This window comes from Rhinoraja longicauda, chromosome 6 (assembly GCF_053455715.1).
Source record: "Rhinoraja longicauda isolate Sanriku21f chromosome 6, sRhiLon1.1, whole genome shotgun sequence".
Classification (NCBI taxonomy): domain Eukaryota; kingdom Metazoa; phylum Chordata; class Chondrichthyes; order Rajiformes; family Arhynchobatidae; genus Rhinoraja; species Rhinoraja longicauda.
Window position 1 is genome coordinate 26,575,011 of NC_135958.1, and position 24,889 is coordinate 26,599,899.

The window sequence follows — 24,889 nt, forward strand, 5'->3', positions numbered from 1 at the left end:
TTTCACTATCCACATGCAATGTGTACCACTGGCGATAGCACAAATAATTTGCCTTTAAATTGTAATTTAATGTACAAATGGTGGAGTGAAATCAACTGCTACTGGACCGCGCACAGAATGAAGAATAGAGTGCCAGGTCACGGAAATGAAAATAGGTTCATAAGCAGAAAAATAGACACAAAATGCTGGAGTAACACGGCGGGTCAGGCAACATCTCTGGAGAAAAGGAATAGGTGATTTTTCGGTTCGAAACCCTTTCATAGTGAGAGTCGGGGAAGAGTGGGGGGGGGGGGGGGGGGGGACTAGAGGTATGAAAAGATTCAGAACAAATCAGAGGGTCCATTGTTGGTTGTGGAAGAGGTAATAACGAAGGAGGAAATGTATATAATAATAAATGAATTATAAACGTGTCGTGTGAAATGTGACAAGCCTGCGATTTAAGAATAGAATTAATCGTCGATAAATCCCTCCAGGCAAATCAGAGCAGGTCTTGAGGTGCACACCTCACGGCCCCTACAAATAGGTGGTAGGTTTGGGGTGTGGGTGGTGTGTACAGGAAGAAAAGATAGTTAGGTAGAAGTAATGGAATTTTAACATTTGTACCCTTCATTGGAACACAATGTTTAAGTGTTGAATCTGGTTTGCATTGTCTTTTAAACCCCCAGTTATAACTTGAGGCATTCAGAAGGATAATATTCATCGCATGCCCCTGCTTTGGTTGTCTAAAGAAGGCCCTGAACAGAAAGGTCACCTATCCATGGCCTCCACAGATGCTGCCTGAGCCGCAGAGTTGCTCCAGCACTTTGGAGCTCTCTCCAGCACTTTGGCGAGGTTGGGCTCCACCTTTTGCTTGGTCATCTGATTTGATCTGAACCTTTTCATACCTCAAGTTTCCCTCTCCCCCCACTCTCAGTCTGAAGAAGGGTCTCGACCCTTTCTCCAGAGATGCTGCCTGACCCGCAAGTTACTGGTTAATGCAACATTTCCTGTCCATCGTCGGTGTAAACCAGCATTAGCAGGTCCTTCCCAAACACTTTGTATTCCCTGCTTTGTAAGTCCAGTTCGGCAGAATCGTATCCCTTTTCAAAATCTAAATGGCAGCTCGCAAGTCGAGACAATTCAAGCACGAGCCATTTCAGCCCCACTCGTTTGACCAGGGTTTCGACTGTAAAAACATGTCACCATCTGTGCATGGGCATCCGATCTGCAATATCTCCATATTAAATCCAGTGTATTGTAATGCCCTGAATCCTGTTACACTCTAGTGTTTACGGCATGAAAAACACGTTTACTTGGGAAATTTGTGGAGAAAATATATTAAATTTAGTGTGTAGGAAGGAACTGCAGATGCTGGTTTAAACCGAAGATAGAAACAAAATGCTGGAGCAACTCAGTGGGACAGGCAGCATCTCTGGAGAGAAGCGATGGGTGACGTTTCGGGTCGAGATCCTTCTTCAGACTTCAGAATTTAGTGTCGCTGGTGCTTAAGGAAGATATTTCGAAATCAAAATGCAATTACTGATGGTGTGATATCGATTGACAGATCTCACTTAAAATAAAGGTTGATATATTCCGTCCTTGCTGTCATTCCGATTGTGCGTTTGTATTTTAAAAGTCTGCCACGGTTGGGGGGGGGGGGGGGTGGGAGGGGGGAGGTCGTGGCTGCTCTGTGTATGCACTTTTCATACGGTTAAAGGCTGGCGGTGGGGAGAGAATACAAAGCCCAGTGCTGTCTGTTCTAACTTACTGCTGTCAGATGCACGGTTCGTGGAGTCACGTGCCAGATAAACAAGCTGACTGACGAGCCCTAAACAGTCCTCGCCCCGGGGCCAGGCAGTTTATCAATCAAAAAATAAACACAACTTTATAAAGCGATTGATCTGACCCTTGCACGTTTTAAAACTCGCCGAAGAGCTTGCCGTTTGCATTCGGTTTCGGGTGTCATGCCCCCCTGCGTGAGATTGATATCCATCACCCTCTCGGGTGGCTAGTTGGCTGTTCTGGACAGGGACTTCTAACATTCAAAGAAAAAAAAAGTTAGAATCGTATCCTCCATATATATATATATAGCACAGAAATTGCCTTTCGCGATGAACCGCTGTTAGAATATTTCGTCCAAAGACGTACAGGTATGTAAGTTAACTGGCTTGGTAAATGTAAAAATTGTCCCTGGTGTGTGTAGGATAGTGTTAATATGCGGGGGTCTCTGGTCGGCGGGGACCCGATGGGCCAAAGGGCCTGTTTCCTCGCTGTATCTCTAAACTAAAGAATAATCATCGGATTATTTGGGCAATCGTTTTGCATTTATAGCACCTGCTTCAAGTTAGAGGATTTAAAAGTCAGCCACAGAACAAGGCCCCACCAAACTTTTACTGGACGCAAAAAGCTGGAGTAACTCAGCGGGACAGGTAGCATGTCTGGAGAGAAGGAATGGGTAAGTCAGAGATGCTGCCAGTGCCGCTGAGCTACTCCAGCTTTTTGTATCTATCTTCGATTTAAACCAGCATCTGCAGTTCCTTCCCACCAAACTTTTGTTGGATGAGGTGTAAACATTGCCTCAGTCTGGAGAAGGGTCTCGACCCGAAACGTCACCCATTCCTTCTCTCCCGAGATGCTGCCTAACCTGCTGGGTTACTCCAGCATTTTGTGAATAATTGCCTTCTTTGAACTGGCTGGGGATATTTTGTGTGTGTGATGATTTCGTCTTCAACTGCGAAGAAAGGCCGAGCACATCACTTGTCCACCCACGTGCAGTAGTCTCTCCGAGGGATTACACACCTCCATCTGGAATTGAATGCAGAATATTTCTATTCGGGCATAGACACAATATGCTGGAATAACTCAGCGGGACAGGCAGCATCTCTGGGTCTCGACCCGAAACGTCACCCATTCCTTCTCTCCGGAGATGCTGCCCGTCCCGCTGAGTTACTCCAGCATTTTGTGTCTATCTTCGGTTTCAACCAGCATCTGCAGTTCCTTCCTGCACATATTCTATTCGGACGTAAGTGCTGTCATGGCGTATCTGTGAAAACGCTATCCAACGGTCAGACGCACCGAAGGCAAATTGGTCGATTGCTCTCAAACAGGGAAGAGCTGCGATGAACAAAAATCCGCCTGGGTCCAATTTAAACAAAAACAAAACTGGATCACCCCTAATGTATCTCTCAATTATTGTCTTTGACGGTGATCTAAAACCGTGAAAGCCCACGCGTTCCGCACATATAATCGACCTTTCTCTCACCTCGATAACCCATCCATTCTCGCTTCTGGAAAACCAAGTGTAAAGTTTAAAAGTGACACGCACAAGTGTAAAAGTTGACAACATGAAATGTTGGTGCTGGATATTAAGGGGCTTTTTTTTAAGTGACTGAGCAACACTTAAGCCTCCCGGACATGCAAAGTAAACGTGCCGGGAAAGCACCAATGCAGTTCAGATCTCGAAATCAACCAAGCCGGATCTTAATGGCAAAAATCGGAGCCCGGTCCACTTTGCTCAGGTCCTGCTCTCTGAATGACATCGCTTCCTGCGGACAGAGCACGAGGCAGCGTATCTAAAGGGGATCGCTGATTCCATTTAGGTTCACTGAGAACAAGATGCCTTTACCATTAAAACAATTGTCCCTGTACTAGAAAACCCCAACCCCTCCCCGAATTTAAATCTTCCAGATTTTCGTTTTAAACAAGTCTTTGTTTCCAATAGCGAGATTTCACCAATCTTGCATATATATATATATATATATATATATATTGCTTGCGACCAGTCTTTCATTTTGTGAAGCGGGCCCATTTATGGAATACATTCGCACTTTCCAATGGGATTTTCTTTTAATGTGCTCGTTTAAAATCACTCTGCCGTACAGCGACGGCGGTGCCAGCTAAGTGGCTGGTGGAATATTTACTGAGGGCTTTTCTTTCTTGTCGGAAATGTATATTCGCTGTAATCCACCCCGAGCGGTTCAACAATTAAAGAGCGCAGTTGCCGGCTTTCTCCGCTAGGGGGTGGCTCTGTGGTTCCAATAGAACTGCGACTATTTCGCTCAATGTAACCGTCAGAGGGAAACCTTTTGTGAAATTATTTCACTTCTTTCGAGAGCTAGTTGCATACAATTCAACACATGCATCGATTTTCACTTCTGGCGCCTGCTTGTGTATTGTCTTTTACATTTTTAACGCCACTTGGGTTTTTTTTTAAAGTCCATACATTCAACAACAGCAATCTCTTTGAAGTTTGTGTTACCAACTGGGAGATGGGCATTTTGATAGATTAATTGCATCGAACATATTGCGGGGTTCTTTCCATGCCGCTGAATTTTCACTGGTTTAGAGTGCCCGTCGGAAGATTAACCCAGGTCTATGTGGCGTGGGTTCCACAACTCCCTCCTCTCCGCCCCTCCCGTCCTTTATTGAGTGCAGCGTTGGATCGCCAGCCGAGAAGCCCGTTCACCCGGTTAAAGTTCAAAGGCTAGCAGAGAGCCTCAGATAAACAAGATATTCTTACAGCCAGCGACTGGTCTGAAAATATTTAAACGCTATTGCACCAGCACCCAGGGCGCATTAGACATAAATAGCGGGCAGTTTCTGAATCGTGCGGCCCGGATCAGATCAAGGATTTCCTCAATACATAATAACATTAAGAATTTACACATGAGTGCTGTATCATTGACAGTGTCCCATATCGTATTAACACGCGCACAAAGCTCTTTTATATTCCACGCTATCCTGACTCTGGGTGATTCTGGTAACTCCCTCCCCTTCTCTCTCCCTCTCCCTCTCCCTCTCCCTCCTCCTCTCCAACTCCCTCTCCTTTTCTCCCTCTCCCTCCTCTTCTCCCTCTCCCTCTCCCTCTCATTCTCTCCCTCTCTCCTTCTCCCTCTCCCTCTCCCTCTCCCTCTCCCTCTCCCTCTCCCTCTCCCTCTCCCTCTCCCTCTCCCTCTCCCTCTCCCTCTCCCTCTCCCTCTCCCTCTCCCTCTCCCTCTCCCTCTCCCTCTCCCTCTCCCTCTCCCTCTCCCTCTCCCTCTCCCTCCTTCTCCCTCTCCCTCTCCCTCTCCCTCTCCCTCTCCCTCTCTCATTCTCTCATTCCCTCTCCCTCTCCCTCTCCCTCTCCCTCTCCCTCTCCCTCTCCCTCTCCCTCTCCCTCTCCCTCCTCCTCTTCTCCCTCTCCTTCTCTCCCTCTCTCCCTCTCTCTCTCCCTCTCCTCCTCCCCCTCTCCTTCACTCGCTCTCTCTCCCTCTCTCCCTTCCTCTCCCTCTTTTTCTCCCTCCCTCTCCCTCGCTCCCCCTCACATTCTCCCGCTCACCCCCTCTCCCTCTCTCCCCCACTCCCTCTCCCCTCTCTCTTCCTCCCTCCCTCCCTCCCTCTCTCTCTTCCCCCTCTGTTCCCCAGCTGACAGTCAGTCAGCTGATGCTAGCGTGTGATTGACACTTTGAAAAGTTTCCCCTGTTCCACTCTAATGCTAAGCAGACACACTGACGAACCACCCCATTGGTTGCGAGTCTCAGTCAATTTCCCATTTGAAAGCTGACGTCGAGTCCGATATAAAAGAAGCGATGCTTTTAAACAGAGAGCCGGCGGTTCCCGTCCTCCAGCTAAAATCTCAACACGCGTTGGACTTCGCTCCTCAAACCCAGCAAACTATTGCAATCGCTTCGTATCTGCTTCCTCGCCCTCTCTCTCTGCACCTTATTTCAAACAAAAACCTCTTAATTTCTCTCTCTCTCGCTTCCCCCCTTTATTTTTCTACCCAAGCATTGTAACCCAACAGCAAACCGAGAGGAAGCAGTGAGAAAGAGAGAGAGAGAGAGAGAGAGAGATAGAGAGAGAGAGAGAGAGAGAGAGAGAGAGAGAGAGAGAGAACCGGCATCTAGATTTGCTCTCCAGATTCCATGAAGCTAAGACTTAAGAGAGAGAGAGAAAAATCGTATTCTACCGATGCATCTGTATTATAACAGATCGGAGCGGGAGCGAGCATAAAAAATATATACTTGGCAAAAAAAAAACAAGCTGAAACGTGCAAGATTTCCAAATCCTACTTTAAAAAAAAAAAACAAGCAACCAAGAACAAAATAACAAAGAAATCAAGCTGGCTCTCTCTCCTTCAGCTCAGAGCAGTCTGATCGCGGCGATCGCAGGCGTGTGCCCCGGCGTTTGGAGGTCTGGACGACCTAATACCATCTGCAGTAAAAGGATGGCATCCGAATTGGCAATCAACAGCGCCGACCTACCCAACAGTCCCCTTGCGATGGAATATGTTAATGACTTCGATCTGATGAAATTCGAAGTCAAAAAGGAACCGCTGGAGTCCGAAGGCAATCCGGGCAGTCACTGCAACCGCATCGGGGGTTCGTTGTCTTCTACCCCAATGAGTACCCCGTGTAGTTCGGTGCCACCTTCCCCCAGCTTCAGCGCCCCAAGCCCCGGGGAGCAGAAGGCGGCGCACCTGGAAGACTTCTACTGGATGACAAACTACCAGCCGCTAAACCCGGACGCTCTGAGCTTCACGCCGGAGGATGCGGTGGAGGCCCTGATTAACAACGCTCATCAGCAGATGCAAGGAGGAGGCTTCGATGGCTACCGGGGACAACAGCAACAGCAGCAGTACGCGGCGGCCGGGGCCGGGGCCGGGGCCGGAGCTGGAGCGGGCATGGCCGGCGAACAGATGGGTCCGCCCGGAACCGTGGTACCTCCTCACCACCAGCACCACCACCACCACCACCACCACCAGGGGCACCAGCTCCCGGGGGGAGGAGTAGCCGCCGTTGGCACGGTTAACACCGGGAACACCAGCCCTTCCACCGGCGGCATTCACCAGCACCCGCACCTGCGGAATAACGACCGCTTCTCCGACGACCAGTTGGTCAGCATGTCGGTGAGGGAGCTGAACCGGCAGCTCCGGGGCGTCAGCAAGGAAGAGGTGATCCGACTGAAGCAGAAACGCCGGACCCTCAAGAACCGAGGTTACGCGCAGTCCTGCCGGTACAAGCGGGTGCAGCAACGGCACATGTTGGAAAGCGAGAAGACGCAACTGCTACAGCAAGTGGAACACTTAAAACAGGAGATAACCAGACTCGTTCGGGAGAGGGACGCCTACAAAGAGAAGTACGAGAAACTTGTGTCCAGCGGCTTCAGAGAAACGGGCTCGTCCAGCGATAACCCTTCCTCCCCGGAGTTCTTCATGTGAGTTTGTGGGTTTGCTATGCACCCCATCCCCCCCAAAAAAAAACTTTAAAAAAAAAACTTTTTCCAAAAGTTTTTTTATCACAAAAAAACCTGCCGTCTCTCTCTCCCTCACCCCGTCATCTCATGCATTATATGCTTGCTATATTATTTTTTGTTTGTGTTTTTTTTTAAATGAAAGGACCATATTAATAATAACCCTGCATGCTGGACATGTATGGATTTAATTAGCTAGTTGCAAACGGATTTTTTAAAAAGACAGAATCATGGCATGGCAAGAAATTATACCGGTGACTTTTTCTTTTGCTGTTTTTTAACAATGGAAGCAAAAACGAAACAATATTGCACCGCTGACACCCATCAACCCTTCCTTCCATGAAAAAAAAAGAAAGTTTGCATCTTCAGGGGGGAGTTGCGTTGACTTTAGCTCTTGCCTTTGAAAACATCAGACATTTCTCGTTATGTATCATGCACTGAACTATTTCTGCAAAAAAAAGTATTTGACAGACTGGATCTCTGTATTACAAAAGTCTGGGACTATTGCTGAGGAATATCGGTTATTGCCGTAATGTTGAGACATTAAATATATATACATACATACATATATAAAAATAAGTGGTGTGTTGATCGGAGAACGGTATATAAGTTTATTAAACATGGGTTAAACCCTCTCCACGCGTTTTGGGTTAACTGTGTAACTCGCTATGAAGTCGAACGCTTTAGTGGGCGCTGTGAGTGAGTGAGTGTGTGAGAGTGTGTGTGTATGCGTGTGTGTTCGATAACATCTAATTTAATTACATTTGTATATATATGTGTGTGTGCGTGTGTGTGTGCGTGTGTGTGTGTGTGTGTGTGTGCGTGTGTCCATAAAAAGGAGGATTGTGTACCCTTTTATCGGCTGTTGATGCAAAATTAAGGAATGGTGTGCGGATTTAGCTCCCTGTAGTCTATTGGTGTTTCCCCTGAATATGTGAAATCCATGCACTAAGGTAAGGTGATTTTTCTTTAAAATATATAAACAGTTTAATTGTTTTGATGGTCAGCGAAGGGGAAACACCTCGGGGTGATTTTGCAGAATGACATTTCCATGGTCACAAATAAATATTTTTATTTAAATTTTAAAAACTGAGCATTTTGTAGCATGCACTTTGCACCCCGGAAATAGAAAGGTGAACGTTGAATGGACCTTCTTGTTTATCGATCAGATTGCATTTCAGACCAAGGTCTTGTTAAAGGGGTGGAGCTCGTCTTCAATCTCCTGTGTTTATCTGAGGTGGTAGTGGTTGAAATTTTCCTGGCGCTGTATATTTTCCTCACCCCAAACGCGAAGTAGAGAAACGGAGTGCAAAACCCCAAAAAGAACTGGAAATCACATTTTGGATGCAGGGAGGGCGAAGGTGGGGGGAGGGGGGGGGGGTGGGAGAGAGATGGTGGAGATGGAGGGAGGAAGAACTCAGTCATTGAGATGCCGAACTGATAGATAGATAGATATATATATATATATATATATATATATATATATATATATATATATTATATGTATATAGATAGATAGATAAATAGATATTAAGATATATTTTTATATTGATTATATATATCTGTATGTATGATATATATATATTCATTTAATTACATATAAATATACAGGTATATTATCTATTGATTTATATGAAATGTATGTATATTATATTCCATTTATATAAATATATATCTATATATATATATATATATATATATATATATATATATATATATATATATATATATATATAATATCAATAGAACATATGCCTACCCTTTGCAAAGGGATGAACACTTTCTCAGCTTGACACAACTGGATCGTACGTTTAGGGGCGATATTTTACGCAGTCCACAAGCAAGAATCAGGGTTTGAATGCCCACTCCTTTACTTCAGTGAGGTTTGAGGATGTTGGAGTTTACTACTAATGAATGTTCTTCTGGGTCGATGTCCATGTGGGTTTATCAGTTTTAAAATAAACAAACACCGGCTACAATAAATTTTGAAATCTTGGCAAGAATTTAGTACTGCATATTACTTTCATCTTGCAGGAATCTTACAAAAATATCTTGAATTCTTGAGTCCCCACATGTGAAGTTAACTCACGGGCGTTGCATTTTGCTTCTCCTCTCGTCCTGTTTTCTTTAGACTCCATAATTACAATTATTGAATCACATTAATATTTTTTTTGTGATGATTGTGAATTTGCACGCATTTGAACACATTCGGCTGATGAATCTTGTGGCTAGGTTATAACTCGGTAAACATCTGACCATGGCAATATTGGAGCCATTTTTTCAGAAATAGTTTTACACCCGCCGCATTTTACAACCTCCTTCAAAAACCACTCCTGTTAAGAGTTTCTCGCTCGGTGACCTATCTGTCCAAATATTAATTTGATTGCGCCAATCATACTTTTCAAAGACCAGTGTTTGGTTAACACATAACTTTCTGAACATAAATTTGGATATTTCAAAATGGCAGTGACATGAATTGGATACATTAAATTCTTATTCGAGCTCTAACTTCGTGCTTTTTTTATAAGGATATGAAACATTCGTGCAGTTTCAGTGGAAGGTAAAACTTTTATTATTTTGAATTTTATTCCGAGAGCAATAATCAAAGACAAAGCATAATCGGTGTAAAAGCATAGTTGCCGTAAAAGCGCTTGACGTTTCCGACGCTAAATTGGTGTTAACGTTTATTCTCCAATGCCGATGCTTAAGTGGAGAAACTTTACAAACTGCCCATTTGTTTTTATGTTCTATTTTAGAAAAATCAGAATATAAATAATTTGCTCCTCATAAAGGTACATGGGTATAAAAATGTCCCTAGAAAATTACACTTTGCAAGCGTAGGCAGGTGTTTGTACTCTAGGCATTTATAATACAGTTTAGATTAGTTGTTCGCGCTGCTGCTGAATTTATTACACTTTGCAAAATGAGCGAACAACATCAATAACAGAACGCTTCAATATAAAGTGTACAATCGCGATCTGTCAAAGCTTTGCTCAAAGTAAAATGGGCATGTTCCCCTCACGCTTTGGAAGCTGATCTCTAAGGCCAAAGTGGTTCAGAGAACCAGATTTAGCGCCTGGGTTAGCACCGACTGTTACAGCGCTAATACTTCATTTTACACAATAAAGTGGCTGTATAAATTTCAGGTTAGTGGTTGAACATCCAGTAAAAGTTGAAAGCGAGGAAACTTATAAAATAAAGCTGTTTTCAATCAGGGGCACGGTGAAGAACAGGTGGATTATATGCACATGGTGTCTCCCTGACGTGGGTCAGAGATTACAGGCACCACAACTTCAGGGTAAAGTATGGTAAAGGTTAATTCGTGGGGGGTTTCAGGAAAATGCATCAGACTTTCCTAGTCTTGAACCTTCGGGGTTCTGTCGAACAATTCAACGCGGAGGCAGTGCGGGGTGGCGGATTAGATTGTTGTATGAGGTAAAATAGGTCACCCAGCGAATTGCGTATTTTCTTGTCCACTTTTGATTATTCCTTTTGTGATTCACCAACAACACGTTGGAGTGAGCGGTGGAAGTAAAAAAAACGGTCGAAGTAAAATGTACAGTGAAAACCAAACTGATTAGTCAAAGCGTTAACTGGGCGATTTAAAAAAATATAACCCGGCCTGGTTTAGGGCAGGTATCAATGTTTACTGCAGTTTGGTCCTCAGCGAGTTAGGAGACCATATAAATCACATTTCAAATCATGATCATGTCAGCCGCGGGCTTAAATGCTGGGAGGCAAACGTAAATGTTATCAGATTTTCTGAGTGGCGTTTTGTCAAACATGCACAATAGGAAGTGATGTTGTAAATGGGCGAAGGGAGAAGACTTTTCAGCGTGTCCTGCGCTGCGCAGCTGGAAGGCACAGGCAGCGGACTCTGCAGGGATATTTTTTTATGTGATGCATGAAAGAGGGCCGGAACTGAAAATTATTGTCCATGAATTTTGCTACATTGTTAGCCCCCCTGACATCCTGCCGCTGATGTCAGTCGATATTTCGCACACACTTAATATTCATAATTTCGAGCAATCTGCTTTCCCCCATCAGACCCACAGTCTTTCTATTGCGAAACACAAGACACTTCCAAAGGTAGATTTCTTCAAAGTTACAAAGCAAAATCAAGTGCAGGAAGTCAATGCAGTGCAGTGCAAGGAAGAGCAGGTGGCCAATCTTTTTTTTTCTTCTTCTCGCTTTCCCTTAAAATCATTCAGCTCCTGTGCAAGTCAACCCCCAAGAAAAGGTCGTGCGTTGGAAAACAGAATATCGGGCGCTGCGTCTAGCAAAGATTTAATCTGCCTCACGCATGCGTGTCAATGGGATTTGAGAGAGGGAATTGCGGGCATTCATTGTTTCTGAGTTATTCGTTATTTTCCCCTCAACACAATTACTTTGTTCTGTCACCGGATCTCTGATTGCTGTCGCCGAGACGGAGATAGGGACAAGAGTGAAAGTCAGTGGAGAATAAAATGGTCGAGCTTTGGTGGGAAGGAAAGGAAGCATTTTGTTTCGGAAATGTGAGAGCTTCCAGCTTTAGACTAAACCCAGTGGACAAGGAGGGGGATAGGTGTCGGGGAAAGCTGTCCAGTCTTACAACTCAATATTTCACTCTTTCTCCTCTAAGCGCGCACACGCTTTCGTACTTTCGCTGCTAAACAGACACATGCAGGCGGCCGCTCAGTCTCGCAAATCTACTTCCTTTCCCTTTACTCGCCCACCCCTCTCTTGTTCTTGTTCATTAGCTGCAACCCTTCCTTCCTACACTCGCCTGGCGCGAAGTCTGTCTAACACATGCCTCTTTCGCAAATATTTGCTTGTACAATCCACACAGATGCACTGTAGTGTCGACAGGAAGATATAGGCGGAAATATCTGGGTCCCGCGACCAGATGGGTGGAACTAGCATGAAGCGTTTTCCGGATGGATTTTAAAAAATCTATTGTCCAGCAGCTTATTTCCTAGAATTGGCACGCCACAGAGGGGAGTCGTTCGGCCCATCGTGCCTGGGCTGTATCATTGCAAGATACATTCAATGTCCCCAACCCTGACAAACACGCACACACTCTTTCCTCAATAGCATGAAATTTGCTCCACTGTTTTCCAGCAATGTAATCAATTTCCCTTTCAGATATTCCTATTGAATCTGCTCCAACGCCGGGTATTCCAGATAATAGCGCGCTGCGTAAAATATAGTCCCCTCAACCTCCCCTCCTTCGATGATACCTAACAAGGGTCTCGACCTGAAACGTCACCCATTCCTTCTCTCCAGAGATGCTGCCTGTCCCGCTGAGTTATTCCAGCTTGTTGTGTCTATCTTCGGTTTAAACCAGCATCTGCAGCTCCTTCTAACAAGCTCATTGCCCGCTTTCCCGTGTTTGGTTTTATGTTATTTGCTGCTGTGTAGGTTACTTGCAACAAGGCAAGTGTAAAACTTTCATTTTCACAATGCCTTACTAAAGGCCGGGCTCGCTGCCCGCCAGCGTTCTTACTTATAGAAACCAACATTGAGGTCTTGTAATGCTGCAGGGCTGTAATGCGTTGCAGGAGGGAAGGGTGAATGAGTTGATATTACAGGCAAATTTCACCCTAACAGCGACTTTAAAACCAGTGCAAGACGAATGGGGCGTTATATCCCATTGCAAATCTGCAATTGACACCTCGTGCAAGAAATAAGTGTAGGTCAGTGAGATGGAGAGAATGTGTGGAGAGGATACATTTCAATTTTAGCCGTTTGGAATCTAATGGAATTACTCCAGGAATGGATTATTTTTTGTTTAGGATGACAACGTTATCTGTTAGCATTCGCTTCGCTGTTGCGCTTTGTGTGCTCCGAGTATGCCGCATCCTTGAGGAATATGCGTGAAATTTACCACGAGTGTAGACGACACGTTCCCAAAATAGTCCGAGTTTTGCAAATAACTTTAAACTTAAAACGGAACGTGTCGTCAGGCAAGGAAGAGTTAAAATCGGGGGAGGGTTGGGGGGTGTTTGCAGTCCTTGTACTTGGGTTGTTTTCTACTCTTTGCAGCCACCCAATAATTGTTTTTAAAATGTGTGGATGGACATATCGGGCAAGATGGTCGATCACTTTATTGCGGGAAGCGTTATTAAGAACAGCATTGTGGACAACGATTATAAGACGGCAACAGAGGCATTAGTTCATTCTCAACTGTAAGGACTGCGGCCTTTTGCTGTATAGAAAAGTACACTTGTCAAGGGAGCACGTTCTGAAGATACCATTAGCTGTAATATCCGGGCAGTTCCAGTTAGAATTAATTACACACTCTGTAAAGAGAATAGCAATCTAAGAAATCAGTTCCCCGCAGCTTCACACATTCACAAGTACTCTTTAGCACTATTTCCCAATGTCAAATATTTGACATGTGGAGATAGTGCGGTCACCCAGGGTTAACGTCAATCCTGCACACTCGCCTGAGAGATCCGAGTTCAGTTCCCCCCGTTGAGCACAGATATCTCCACCAACAGTCCCAATGCCGTAGTGGGTCAGTGCTGCGTTGTTGCAGGTGCATTCTTTCGAATGAGGTGTAAAACAGGTAGACATTAAAGCATCCTCGACATTATTTGGAAGACAATGATTTAAACGTTAAATCAAAAACTGGTCATTGATAGTGATGACCATGAAACCACCGGATCAGTGATTCCATCTGGTGCACCATACGCTTGGAGAAGGAAAACTGCTACTCTTAAAGGTCTATGGAAGTGGATTCGGAAGCCAAAAGTAATTGCGAATGGACAATACATTTTATCCCAGATCTTCTGGAGAAAAAAAAGAAAACCCGGATGTACTACCTAATATCTATCCCTCATTCACATGTTCATTTTCAAAGGTATCAGAGCAACATTAGGACATTCGGCCCATCGTCTATTCCACCATTCAATCATGGCTAATCTATCTTTTACATTCAACCCCATTCTCTCTCCTTCTCCCCATAACCCTCGACAACACGTATTATTCATTAGTCATTTCTAAAAAGTAACCGTCTTTAGGTAGGAGGCGAGTGGTGGTCCGTGGTTAGGGTATGGTGGTCAATGGTTCTCGTTATGGGTGGGAGCACAGTGTGTGCAAGTTGCATTGTATGCATTCAGCAAGGAGTGCACTTAACTGTCGAGTTTCCTTGGGTGCGCGTAAGAGGAACGGAGCTTCGTAAGTGCGGCTCTGCTCTGTAGGTCGCACGCATCATGGATATAACGTGTAATTGCACAGCTGACTGTCTGAATTTAAAAATTGTGCCACCTCACATTTACTTTGTCGTCGATTATTAAACATCGACTGAGGTTTTGAAAAGTAAATATATATATATGTTTTCGACTAGCTTGGCGCAGTGACTGGTGTACTGCGTTGTAAATCTGTGGTGGTATGAGTGGGGAATTGATGTCCAATGTGACCTTTAGATTTGGATCCCAACTGAATCCAGTAAGATAGGGAATGGTAATTGCTGGATACGTGGTATTGCAAGTGCACCGAAAGAATCAACGTTAATTCGTAAAGATAGGACGCTTCAAGCAACCGATCCAAACATCTACAACTTTGCCTCTTGATGTGGATGGATGCTATTTTCGTGAATTTCTTTTCTGAAAAAGACGTCATGGATTTTTGTCTGGCGACCGGTGTACCTGCTCGCATGTAATTGGATCAAATACATGCGCATTTTCCCCCTGCTCCCCACCCACCGCGATCTCTTCCGTCACGGAATCCAATGTGCATCGTTGAGCATCTGTGCAGAATGCTGATCGAATAATGCATCACCTAAACCCGCCGACCAGCATGACGCACTGCACGAGGTAGCCGCAATTAAAATCGTTAGATTAGCCTTGCCACGCATAGCCTGTGATATAATCTATTGTGTCTCATGCTTGGCTCAAACAAAAGTAAATGCGAAACAACACAATTAAATGCATTACCGGCAAACTTGAAATTGGCGAAAATTTAATATATCGGAACATCTCACGTCCTCGATTTCTCTGGAACAAAAAAAACCACAAAGTGCTTCTTCAGTCTCTCTTCAGACTTTCTTTCTTTCAGAAAAAGAATCCCGACCTGAAGTGTCGCTTATTCATGTCCTCCAGAGATGCTGCCTGGCCCGATAAGCACTTGTGTTCCTTTTGTAAACCAGCATCTGCAGTTCCATGTGTCTCGCTTTCTCTTTCTTTCTCGCGTCCTTAACCAAGATGGACCATGATTTTAATTGACTGGAAGGCGCAAATGTGTGTGTGTGTGTGTTGCAGTTGTATCTTTTAATTCTGAATTTCCACTTCCTAATATCTTTCAAACTTCCTGTCAAAGAGTGGAGCAAATATGTTTTTCTTCTCTCTCTGAGATGGAATTGAATCTCCTAAGCCCGAGCCATGACTATAAACAACTTCTGCCACCAACTAGAAAGCATTCATTGTATTATAGTTCAACGAAAACACGGCATACCTTCTCAGTTATTAAATGAACATTTTTTGGTGTAGGGGAGTGTTCAGAGCACGCGGCTCGACCTTTAATGAATATGGGGGCGATTCCTTATCGCTGACTAAAACCTTTTCAAGGTTGACGTGGGAACATTGGCGAATATAGCTTCGAAACACACGGTCATCAGTAGTTACTGCTCCTATATTTATCCACTGATTTGTCTCATGTAATATGTACAATCACGTTGCGTAGATATCGCTTCGCCTTGAAGAAAACCACTAAAATGTTGATTTGATGATTTTTGCCTTCACCGGAAATTGAATGATATGAAAATGTACAAGTTGAGAAATGCATCGACCTCTATTCCCCTTGTGTACTTAGAATTATTAAATGCATATTTTTGCTTTGAAAATCCCTTTGAGAGATTCGCCGTTTCACCAGTGGTTGCACCGTATCTCATTGACTGAACATGGTGCCTGGAATTGGTGAAGGGCGCTATCTAAAGTCAAACCTATTTTGTTTTGTCACTTTTACCCATCGTGCATGCAACGAAAACCAAACTCGTCGTGTAGAGACACAAGGAACTACGGATGTTGGGATCTTCAGCAAAGTGTATCGTGCATCGTGCAAGGAAATGAATCTTGCATCCTGCAGAGAAATAGGACTGTGAATTCAAAAGCTAAAGTTTGAAGTTAACTTTACAAAAGAAAAGTTACGAGTAAACGATTGTAAATATTCCTTGGGGCTAATGCATAGCAGATTAGTGGAACAGTAACATGAATAGTGAAACAGTAACATTTGTTGGCAAGTTCTTCGGTAGAACTAGTGGCCAGGTATCGAAAATCATATCATGCAGGTGCAGATGCAGTTCATCCATTCCTTCTACCTAGAGGTGCTGCCTGTCCCGCTGAGTTTCTCCAGCATTTTGTGTCTATCTTGTGAACATTCTTTAATGCTTACTTTACTGAAAACTATATGAAAACAAACATAATGCGCAACCACCACTTCAAGCTCAATGAAACTGCTGTAAAGAGAATACACCGGCGTGACATCGGTAATCTCGTGCAATTATGAAAATATTAAATAATATAAAGAGTAAATCTGGAAAATGGTTCACTAATCACTTTTTATCTGTGATGTGTATGAAAGAAAGATGGAGCAGTGTGATAGATCTTGCTTTTATTTTCACATAAATCAAATCCAGCAGATCATTACCTAGTCTATCTCATAACTAAACGTTTAATTTCATGTCCGGGACTTGCTTGGGGTGGGTTCCTGCATTAAATGCATTTTTTAATAGTTTTCCTGAAACATCATATGTTTTTTCCGCCTCCTCTAATACTCTCTCCTCAATTTGAAAAGAACCCTTAGACAGGAGGGGCGATTTTAGCGGAAGACGGAGTTAACCTTGAAGCAAGGATACCACCAGTAAGGCCTTCAAATCTGCAGAGATTTCAGAATGGGAATGTGGGAGCCAGGTAAGCAAAATAGGCAACTTTCGCAAAGAACAGATGCACCATTTTAGCCTCCACAGCTGAGACAATGGTTTCTGCGAACATTTAAAAAAAACATTGGGCTCTTTTATAAGTTGCAGATATTATCGGGTTCGCCCCCTGCCCCTCAGTGTCTTTTGACAAATTACCCCGCCCCGGCCCGCCTCAATTCCAGCTCCTCTCGATCACCTACCTCCCTTACATCTGCATTATCTAGTCTCTCCTCGTGAAAAAAATGAACGTAGAATATGCACATATGCAATAAACACAATTCACGTGTTCACAATTCACAATTCACAATTCACAGCTACTTGTGTCGGTGTTTCGAAAGGAATGCAGGAACAAACGCTGCCATAACACTAGGTCTGTACGGTCGGTAATATCAATCTGTCCCCAACCAGCGAAATTGCTCGCTGCCAATGTCTATTGTAATATTGGCGCAGGGTTCGTCTATGAGGAACACCTGGCGCGAAGGCAGAGTAAAAACTCGTTCGCATAAACAATAAAACACCAACTTCCCCATATTTGAAATTTGATTGGTTACCAATTTTTTTAAAAATCAATGCAATGAGCAAGAGGACTTTGATGAGAAAAATGGAATAATTTGGTCAGCGAGGCATGCGAGTTACCTCAGTATGTGCAATTGTATAAAGCTTTGGTTCGGCCACATTTAGAGTATTCTGTGTACTTCTGGTCACCCCACAGCAGGAAGGATGTGGAGGTATTAGAGGGGAAGCAGAACAGGTCCCGAACCGCAATGTCACCTATGTTCTCCAGAGATGCCGCTTGACCGGCTGAGTTACTCCACCACTTTGCGTCTATCCCCGGCTCAATGAGAACGGTAACTTTGCACAAGCAAATAGTTCAGAACATATAAGTTAATAGAATTGTGGACAAATAAGCGCAACTCAACTCAGAAGTACCATCATTTCACGATACCTTACACACATTCCCCTCTTGGTTGCCCACAACGCCCACTGTATTTTGGCCAGGTTAGAGGATTCTGGAACTAGAGGGCGTTACCGTAAGGTGAGAAGAGATTTAATAGAGACCTCAAGGGCAACCTTTTTCACTCAGAGGGTAGTCCGTATCTGGAATTAACTTTATCTTTATCTTTCTATATCTTTCTCATTTCTCTTCCCCTTATTCCTTTGGGGGTTTTAAATATATATATATTGGAGAAAGTTGGTGGACGAGCACTTCATATTTCTCTTGCGCGGCTTACAACCTAGCTATATGACTATTGAATTCTCTAATTTCAAGTAACCCTTGCATTTCCTCTCCCCCCGTCCATCCCTCGCCCTAGTTATCCTGCTAGTTTTACTGTTGGTATCCCATTGTTATCACCTCCTCCACGGCCAACAATGGATCATTGTGGGCTCTCTGGCCACCGGTACCGGCTCTGATCTGTTTTGTACATTTTCATTACTTTCCTTCTTGCCTGACTCTGAGTCTAAAGAAGGGTCTCCATCCGAAACATCAGGTATTCCCGTTTCTCCCGTGATGCTGCCTGGCCCGCTGAGTTACTCCAGCATTTTGTGTCGACCTTCGGTGTAAACCAGCATCTGCAGCTCCTTCCTACACCTTCTTGATGGGCAGTGGGCAGTGGGCGAAGGGCGAATAGGCAGAAGCATAGCAGATGCAGTAGAATGTGGATAAATGTGAGGTTATCAACTTTGGTGGCAAGAACAGGAAGGCAGATTATGATCTGAATGGTGTCAGGTTAGGAGAAGGGGAGGTGCAACGAGACCTGGGTGTGCCTGTACATCAGCCACTGAAAGTAAGCATGCAGGTATGGCAGGCAGTGAAGAAAGCTAATGGCATGTTGGCCTTCATGGCGAGAGGATTTGAGTTTAGGAGCAAGGAGGTCCTACTGCAGTTGTACAGGGCCCTGGTGAGACCGCACTTGGAGTATTGTGTGCCATTTTGGTCTCCTAATTTGAGGAAAGACATTATTGCTACTGAGAGAGTGCGGCGTAGGTTCGCCAGGTGGATTCCCAGGATCGCGGGACTGACGTATGACGAAGGAATGGGTCAACTGGGCTTGTATTCGCTGGAATTTAGATGAGAGGGGATCCTATAGAAACAAATAAAATTCTTAGAGGATTGGACAGGGTAGATGCAGAAAAAAAATGTTCCCGATGTTGGGAGAGTCCAGAAACAGGGGGTCACAGTTTAAGAATAAGAGATAGGCCATTTAGGACTGAGATGAGGAAAAACATTTTCACCCAGAGAGTTGCTAATCTGTGGAATTCTCTGCCATAGAAGGCACTGGAGGCCAATTCACTGGATGTTTTCAATAAAGAGTTAGATTTAGCTCTTAGGGCTAACAGAATCAAGGGATATGGATTAATAGCCGGAACGGGGTACTGATTTTGGATGAGCTCGAAGGGCCGAATGGCCTACACCTACACCTATTTTCTATGTTTCTATGTTTCTTTCCCCCCACGTCCCTGTTTCATCTCTCTCTCTCTCTCTCTCTCTCTCTCTCTCTCTCTCTCTCTCTCTCTCTCTCTTCTCTCTCTCTCTCTCTCTCTCTCTCTCTCTCTCTCTCTCTCTCTCTCACGAACTTTCTAGCTCTTTTTCGCATTCTCCCACGCACACATGATATCCGGATGGGCAGATAACCAGATATGTTGTTCGCACCGTCATAACATACCATAGCCTTGAGTTTATTCTGATTTTAACACGCTGTTAATTTGAGCCCGATTTTAGGAAATGTTAGATGTAGCTGCTTTTGTTTCTGCTTTAACTGGGAACTTCACATTACAAACCGCATGTTTGGCGTCGCTCATCTGTTCCGACCTAAAGTGGTAATTCTATTGCTAAAAACCTGTCGGCTCCTTTTTACAGATCAAAAAAAAAATCCTCACCATTTAACCGCTCAATTCAATACAACCCGTCAACAATAACCGCACGCGCGAATCAGCGAGTTAGTTCTAGAAAACAATGCACAAGAGAGAGCGTTCTTCAATGGGAAGAGAACAATGCGTCGGAGCTGCATGCTTTCAAATGTCACCCCACCCACATCGGCGGCCGCAACTGGCGACAAGTAGCGTGGGTTTCACCAGTGTTTTGAGATCAGAAACTGGGAGAAGGAAGGGGAGCTGTTTCGATCAACAAATCCGAGAATTGTAGCAACACCACGCTTTACCAGAACAGACGGGGGCGACAGGTGTTACAGGAGTGGAAACACTTGTCAACCCTCACTGCACCCTTAGTAATACTGAAACCGAGGATGCATCGACGTGCAAGTCTCAAAGTGCTGGAGTAACTCAGACGGTCAAGGCAGCAATCCGACCCATTCTCCCAACAGATGCTGCCCGGACCGCTGAGTTACTCCAGCGCTTTGCGTTTTGCTCAACATCACCTGCAGTTCCTTGTATGTCTGATTAATCGACGGGCCTCTTTGTGTCCTTCGAGTTGCTTCAATTTACGACTTCCCCCATTGTTCTTCGTGTTAACGAAAATACATTGGCATTATCTTCCATCTAGTTTGAAAGGCAGAGGCACCTGGATGACACTGGGCATTGGAAGGGTTTCATCAGGAATTTAAATGTGCAGGGAATAAGGAGCTTGCATTTACAAAGTATTTTTCTCCAACTCTGGCTTCCCGAAGTAATTGGCAGTCGATAATTTACTCCCGAAGTGCAGTCTAATGTGCCTTGTGGTGGGGGAGATGGGGAAGGGGGGCAATTCGTCAAGGGGAATAATTCTGCTGGAATTCTGCTCTGCATCTTTAAACGTGTTTGAGCAAAATGGCCAATGTTAGTGAATTTTCCCCTTTAATTCGTTGACCGTATTCCTCCCACATACTGCAACCACATACTCCAGAACCAAATTACTTTCCCCAGCCTCAAATAAATGCTAGTTGTGAAGACACAAGAGACTGCAAATACTGGGATCATGAGCAAAACACAACGTGCTAGGCAGCATTCTGAGAGGGAATGGACAGACGACGCTTCATGTCGGGGCCATTCTTCAGACTTAGCACTCGTGTGTTGTTAACATCATCATGCCATTTGGAATCTGATCAGTCTGATGAAGGGTCTCGACGCGAAACGTCACCCATTCCCTCTCTCCTAGATGCTGCCTGGCCTGATGAGTTACTCCAGCATTATGTGATACCATGCCATTTGGAATGATTCGCACTGGATGGTTTTATGCGGCGCACGTTTACAGCGCAATGGTCCTATTCCTTGGGAAAGAAGCACAACGTGCGTGGCTATGATTTGGAATGCATTCAGCGAGGGATTGGTACCAGGCGGATCAGAAATTTGTTGAAAGGCATATTTTCCAGTGCAATGGAGAAAGTGTAGAGGAATGGGAATACTAGTATAGTACAAAGACGCTGCAAAGACAGGACGACATTCTCCCGTGCTCGGCCATCCTAAGTAAAACTCAGCGGGTCAGGCAGCATCAGTGGAGGGAATGGGCAGTCGCCTGAGCTTACTGGGCTCCTCCAGCACTTGGTGTTTAGCTCAGAATTTCTAAAATTCTCTCGTGGTTATGTGCTATCCTAACGTGCTTCTACATGTTCTAGAGAAAACCTCCAGTTTTAGTGCCCGGTTTTCCCTTTCCCTCATCCGATAAGATGGTCCTTTCATAAACCATCACAATTGCAGACGGTAACGAAGACTAAAGTAAACAGCAAATACACCGCACTCGAGGAATTAATGAGCGCATGAATAACACCATACCACATATTCATGATGTGTGTGTGTGTGTGTGTGTGTGTGTATGTTTGTATGTGTGTGTCAATGTGTGTGTGTTTGGAGATATGTGTGCCTGTTTGTATGTGTGTGTGTGTTTGTGTCCGTATGTCAGTATGTGTGCGCTTGTGTGTGTGTTAGTATGTGTGTGTGTGTGTGTGCACGTGTGTGTGTGTCAGTATGTTTGTGTGTGTGTGCGTGTGTGTGTGCGCGTGTCAGTATGTGTGTGTGTGTGTGTGTGTGTGTGTGTGTGTGTGTGTGTGTGTGTGTGCGTGCGTGTGTTTGTGTGTGTGTGTGTGTGTGTGTGTTACAAAATGATGGAGTAACACAGCGGGTCAGGCAGCATCTTTGGGGAGAAGGAATGGGTGACGTTACGAGTCGAGACCCTTCTTCAGACTGATATGTGTGTGGCAATGTGTGTGTGGGTTTTTGTGTGTGTGTCAGTATGTGTGTGTGTCAATGTGTGTGTGTGTGTGTGTGTGTGTGTGTGTGTGTGTTGATAGGTTGGAGCAATAATTCTGGTTTATGTTGACACAAGGAACTGCGGATGCTCGTTTCCAAACAAAATACCAAGTGCTGGAGAAACTCAGCAGTTCAGGCAGCATCTGCGGAGAAAAAAACGACACAAAGTGCTGGAGTAACTCAGCGGGTCATGCAGCATCGCTGGAGAACACAGCTGGGTGACTTTCGGTTCGGGGAGCCTCTTCATCCTTCTTCACTCTTCTTCAGTTCAGTCTAAAGAAGGGTCCAGATCCGAACCGTCGCCTATCCGTGTTCTCCAGTGATGTTGCCTTACCTACTGAGTTACAGCAGCATTTGGCGTCTTCTTCTGGTCTACGGGCAACTTAAGTGAAGAACTAGTTAATAAATCAATTCAGACGTCAGTGATGTCGTTACTGACATGTTCGTTTAAAAATGAATCACGCGATGCAAACTAACCCATTGAGAGAGAGAGAGAGAGAGAGAGAGAGAGAGAGAGAGAGAGAGAGAGAGAGAGAGAGAGAGAGAGAGAGAGAGAGAGAGAGAGAGAGAGAGAGAGAGAGAGAAAGACAAAAAAAAATCATATTTCAGGCCGGGTATTGCCTGTGTGTGCAGGTCAGACAAAGAAAAAAATACCTGCTGAGATAAACACCAATGGTTCGAGTTTTTTCCCCAGCAGGTGCGTTGATAGCTAGCAGCAGAAATACGAGGAGATACATTTACACCGCAGTGTGGATAAATAGAATTGTAAACCTGCAAAACTGCCTGCTTGGCAATTCTGGGTTGTATTCCCAACCTTCTCTTAGGTCAGACCACATTTACACTGCGAATGTTAACACGGTTAGGAAACACTTCATGTATCACCGGAGTGCCTCAGTAATTCCTATGCAGGGTGCAGAAAATTACATTTGTGGCACTTATTCAGAACATATATACAGTTATATGGTTTATGTAGAATGAAACTGCAGATGCTGATTTATACAGAAGATAGACAAAAAGTGCTGGAGTAACTCAGCGGGCCAGGTAGCATCTCTGGAGAACATGATGGGTAGTATTTCGGGTCCGGACCTTCCTTCGGGTTGTTTAAACTAGTCATATATATTTTTCCTTGATATTTAAGAAGTGGGCTTGGTGTGGTTCTTTTGAAGTTAGTGAAAATATCATGCAGAGTGTATTGGTATTTGGAACGTGTGTGTCCCATTATGTACATATGTCTGCGCGGTTTTCGAGCGATTGGCTGAGTGTCGGCTTGTGTTACCTATGCGTTTGTTTTGCGCATACATGTGTGTCTCCTGTTGTATACACATCCCTGGGTGCGCGTGTGTGCAGGCATGTGTGTGTGTGTGTGTGTGTGTGTGTGAACAGGCATGTGTGTGTGTGTGTGTGTGCAGGCATGTGTGTGTGTGTGTGTGTGTGTGTGTGTGTGTGTGTGTGTGTGTGTGTGTGTGTGAACAGGCATGTGTGTGTCTGTGGAGGCATGTGTGTGTGTGTGTGTGTGTGTGTGTGCGTGGGAGGCATGTGTGTGCGTGTGTGTGTGTGTGTGTATATGCAGGTGTGTGTGTGTGTGTGTGAGTGGGAGGTGTGTGTGTGTGTGGGTGCGTGGGAGGTGTGTGTGTGTGCGTGGGAGGTGTGTGTGTGTGTGTGTGTGCCTCTGTGTTGGCATGCGTTCTAGGAATGCTTGCTTCGAAGCATTCACGAGGTTTTCTTTAAAACAAGGTTTGTCAAAGTCGCGTCAGCAACGTTCAAAGCGATGGACTCCGAACGGTTTCAGCGGTTATTGTAGCGGGTTGGCACAATACAGACAAAAGGAACAGTTCGCAAAACGACAGAAACCCGAAACACAGTCTAACCCTGGGAAGCTAAATTTAAAAAAAAGTTATGGACTGGTGTTTTGAGACTCTACAACTGGAAATGGTCCAGAGTGATATTTTACTCTCCCCACCCACCCAGCCCACGATATTAAAGATGACGCGTGCAACTGAATTCTGCCGACAAAAAGAATACATATTTTTTTAACTATAAAGTTATTGCAAACATATTGTGTTCGTTGTCAGTTTGAACGCATCCGGCAAATGAGCATACAACTGGTTTTGCCATTACAGTCTCTGGGTCGTTATCAGGCCGAAATGTTCCGCTAGATGCGCAAAACTACCTCCCAGGTAATGGCGCAAAGTTGGGACTCCTCGCTCCATTGGGAACTCAGAACGAAAACTTCGTTTCCATTGTTAAACCGCCGGCAGAGAAGGAAGGTGGGGGTGAGGGAGGGGGAAAGGGGGGGGGGGGGGTGATGGGGGTAAGCGGACAACCGCGTCCAAACCAATCACTGAGAGTGGTGGGACATTGTGAAACCTATTTGTGATTTTCAGAAACGAAAGTATGGAATTAAGCGCTCTGATGATGCGAGTCCGGAGCAGCATACGTGGGTGTGCGTTCGGTTATCATGCACCGAGCGCTCGCTTTACACTGCTAAGCTTGAAATGAATAAACCCCGTTCTTCATTTGATTACTTCCATTCCCTCTCGCTAACTTCCTCCGAGTTTTCAGCAACTAAACATCTGAATATTTTTGCAGTGTTTCAAGTAA

At 44.7% G+C, this 24,889-nt stretch overlaps 1 protein-coding gene across 1 annotated transcript in view; it reads left to right on the plus strand.

Annotated features, from left to right (window-relative positions):
* The first annotated feature begins 5,644 nt into the window (after positions 1-5,644).
* Positions 5,645-24,889, plus strand: part of mafa (MAF bZIP transcription factor a) — a 348,864-nt gene continuing 329,619 nt past the window's right edge. The window contains exon 1 of the mRNA XM_078401742.1: positions 5,645-7,173. Coding sequence (XP_078257868.1) covers positions 6,185-7,173 — 989 coding nt within the window. The 5' untranslated portion in view covers positions 5,645-6,184. The remainder of the gene's footprint in view (positions 7,174-24,889) is intronic.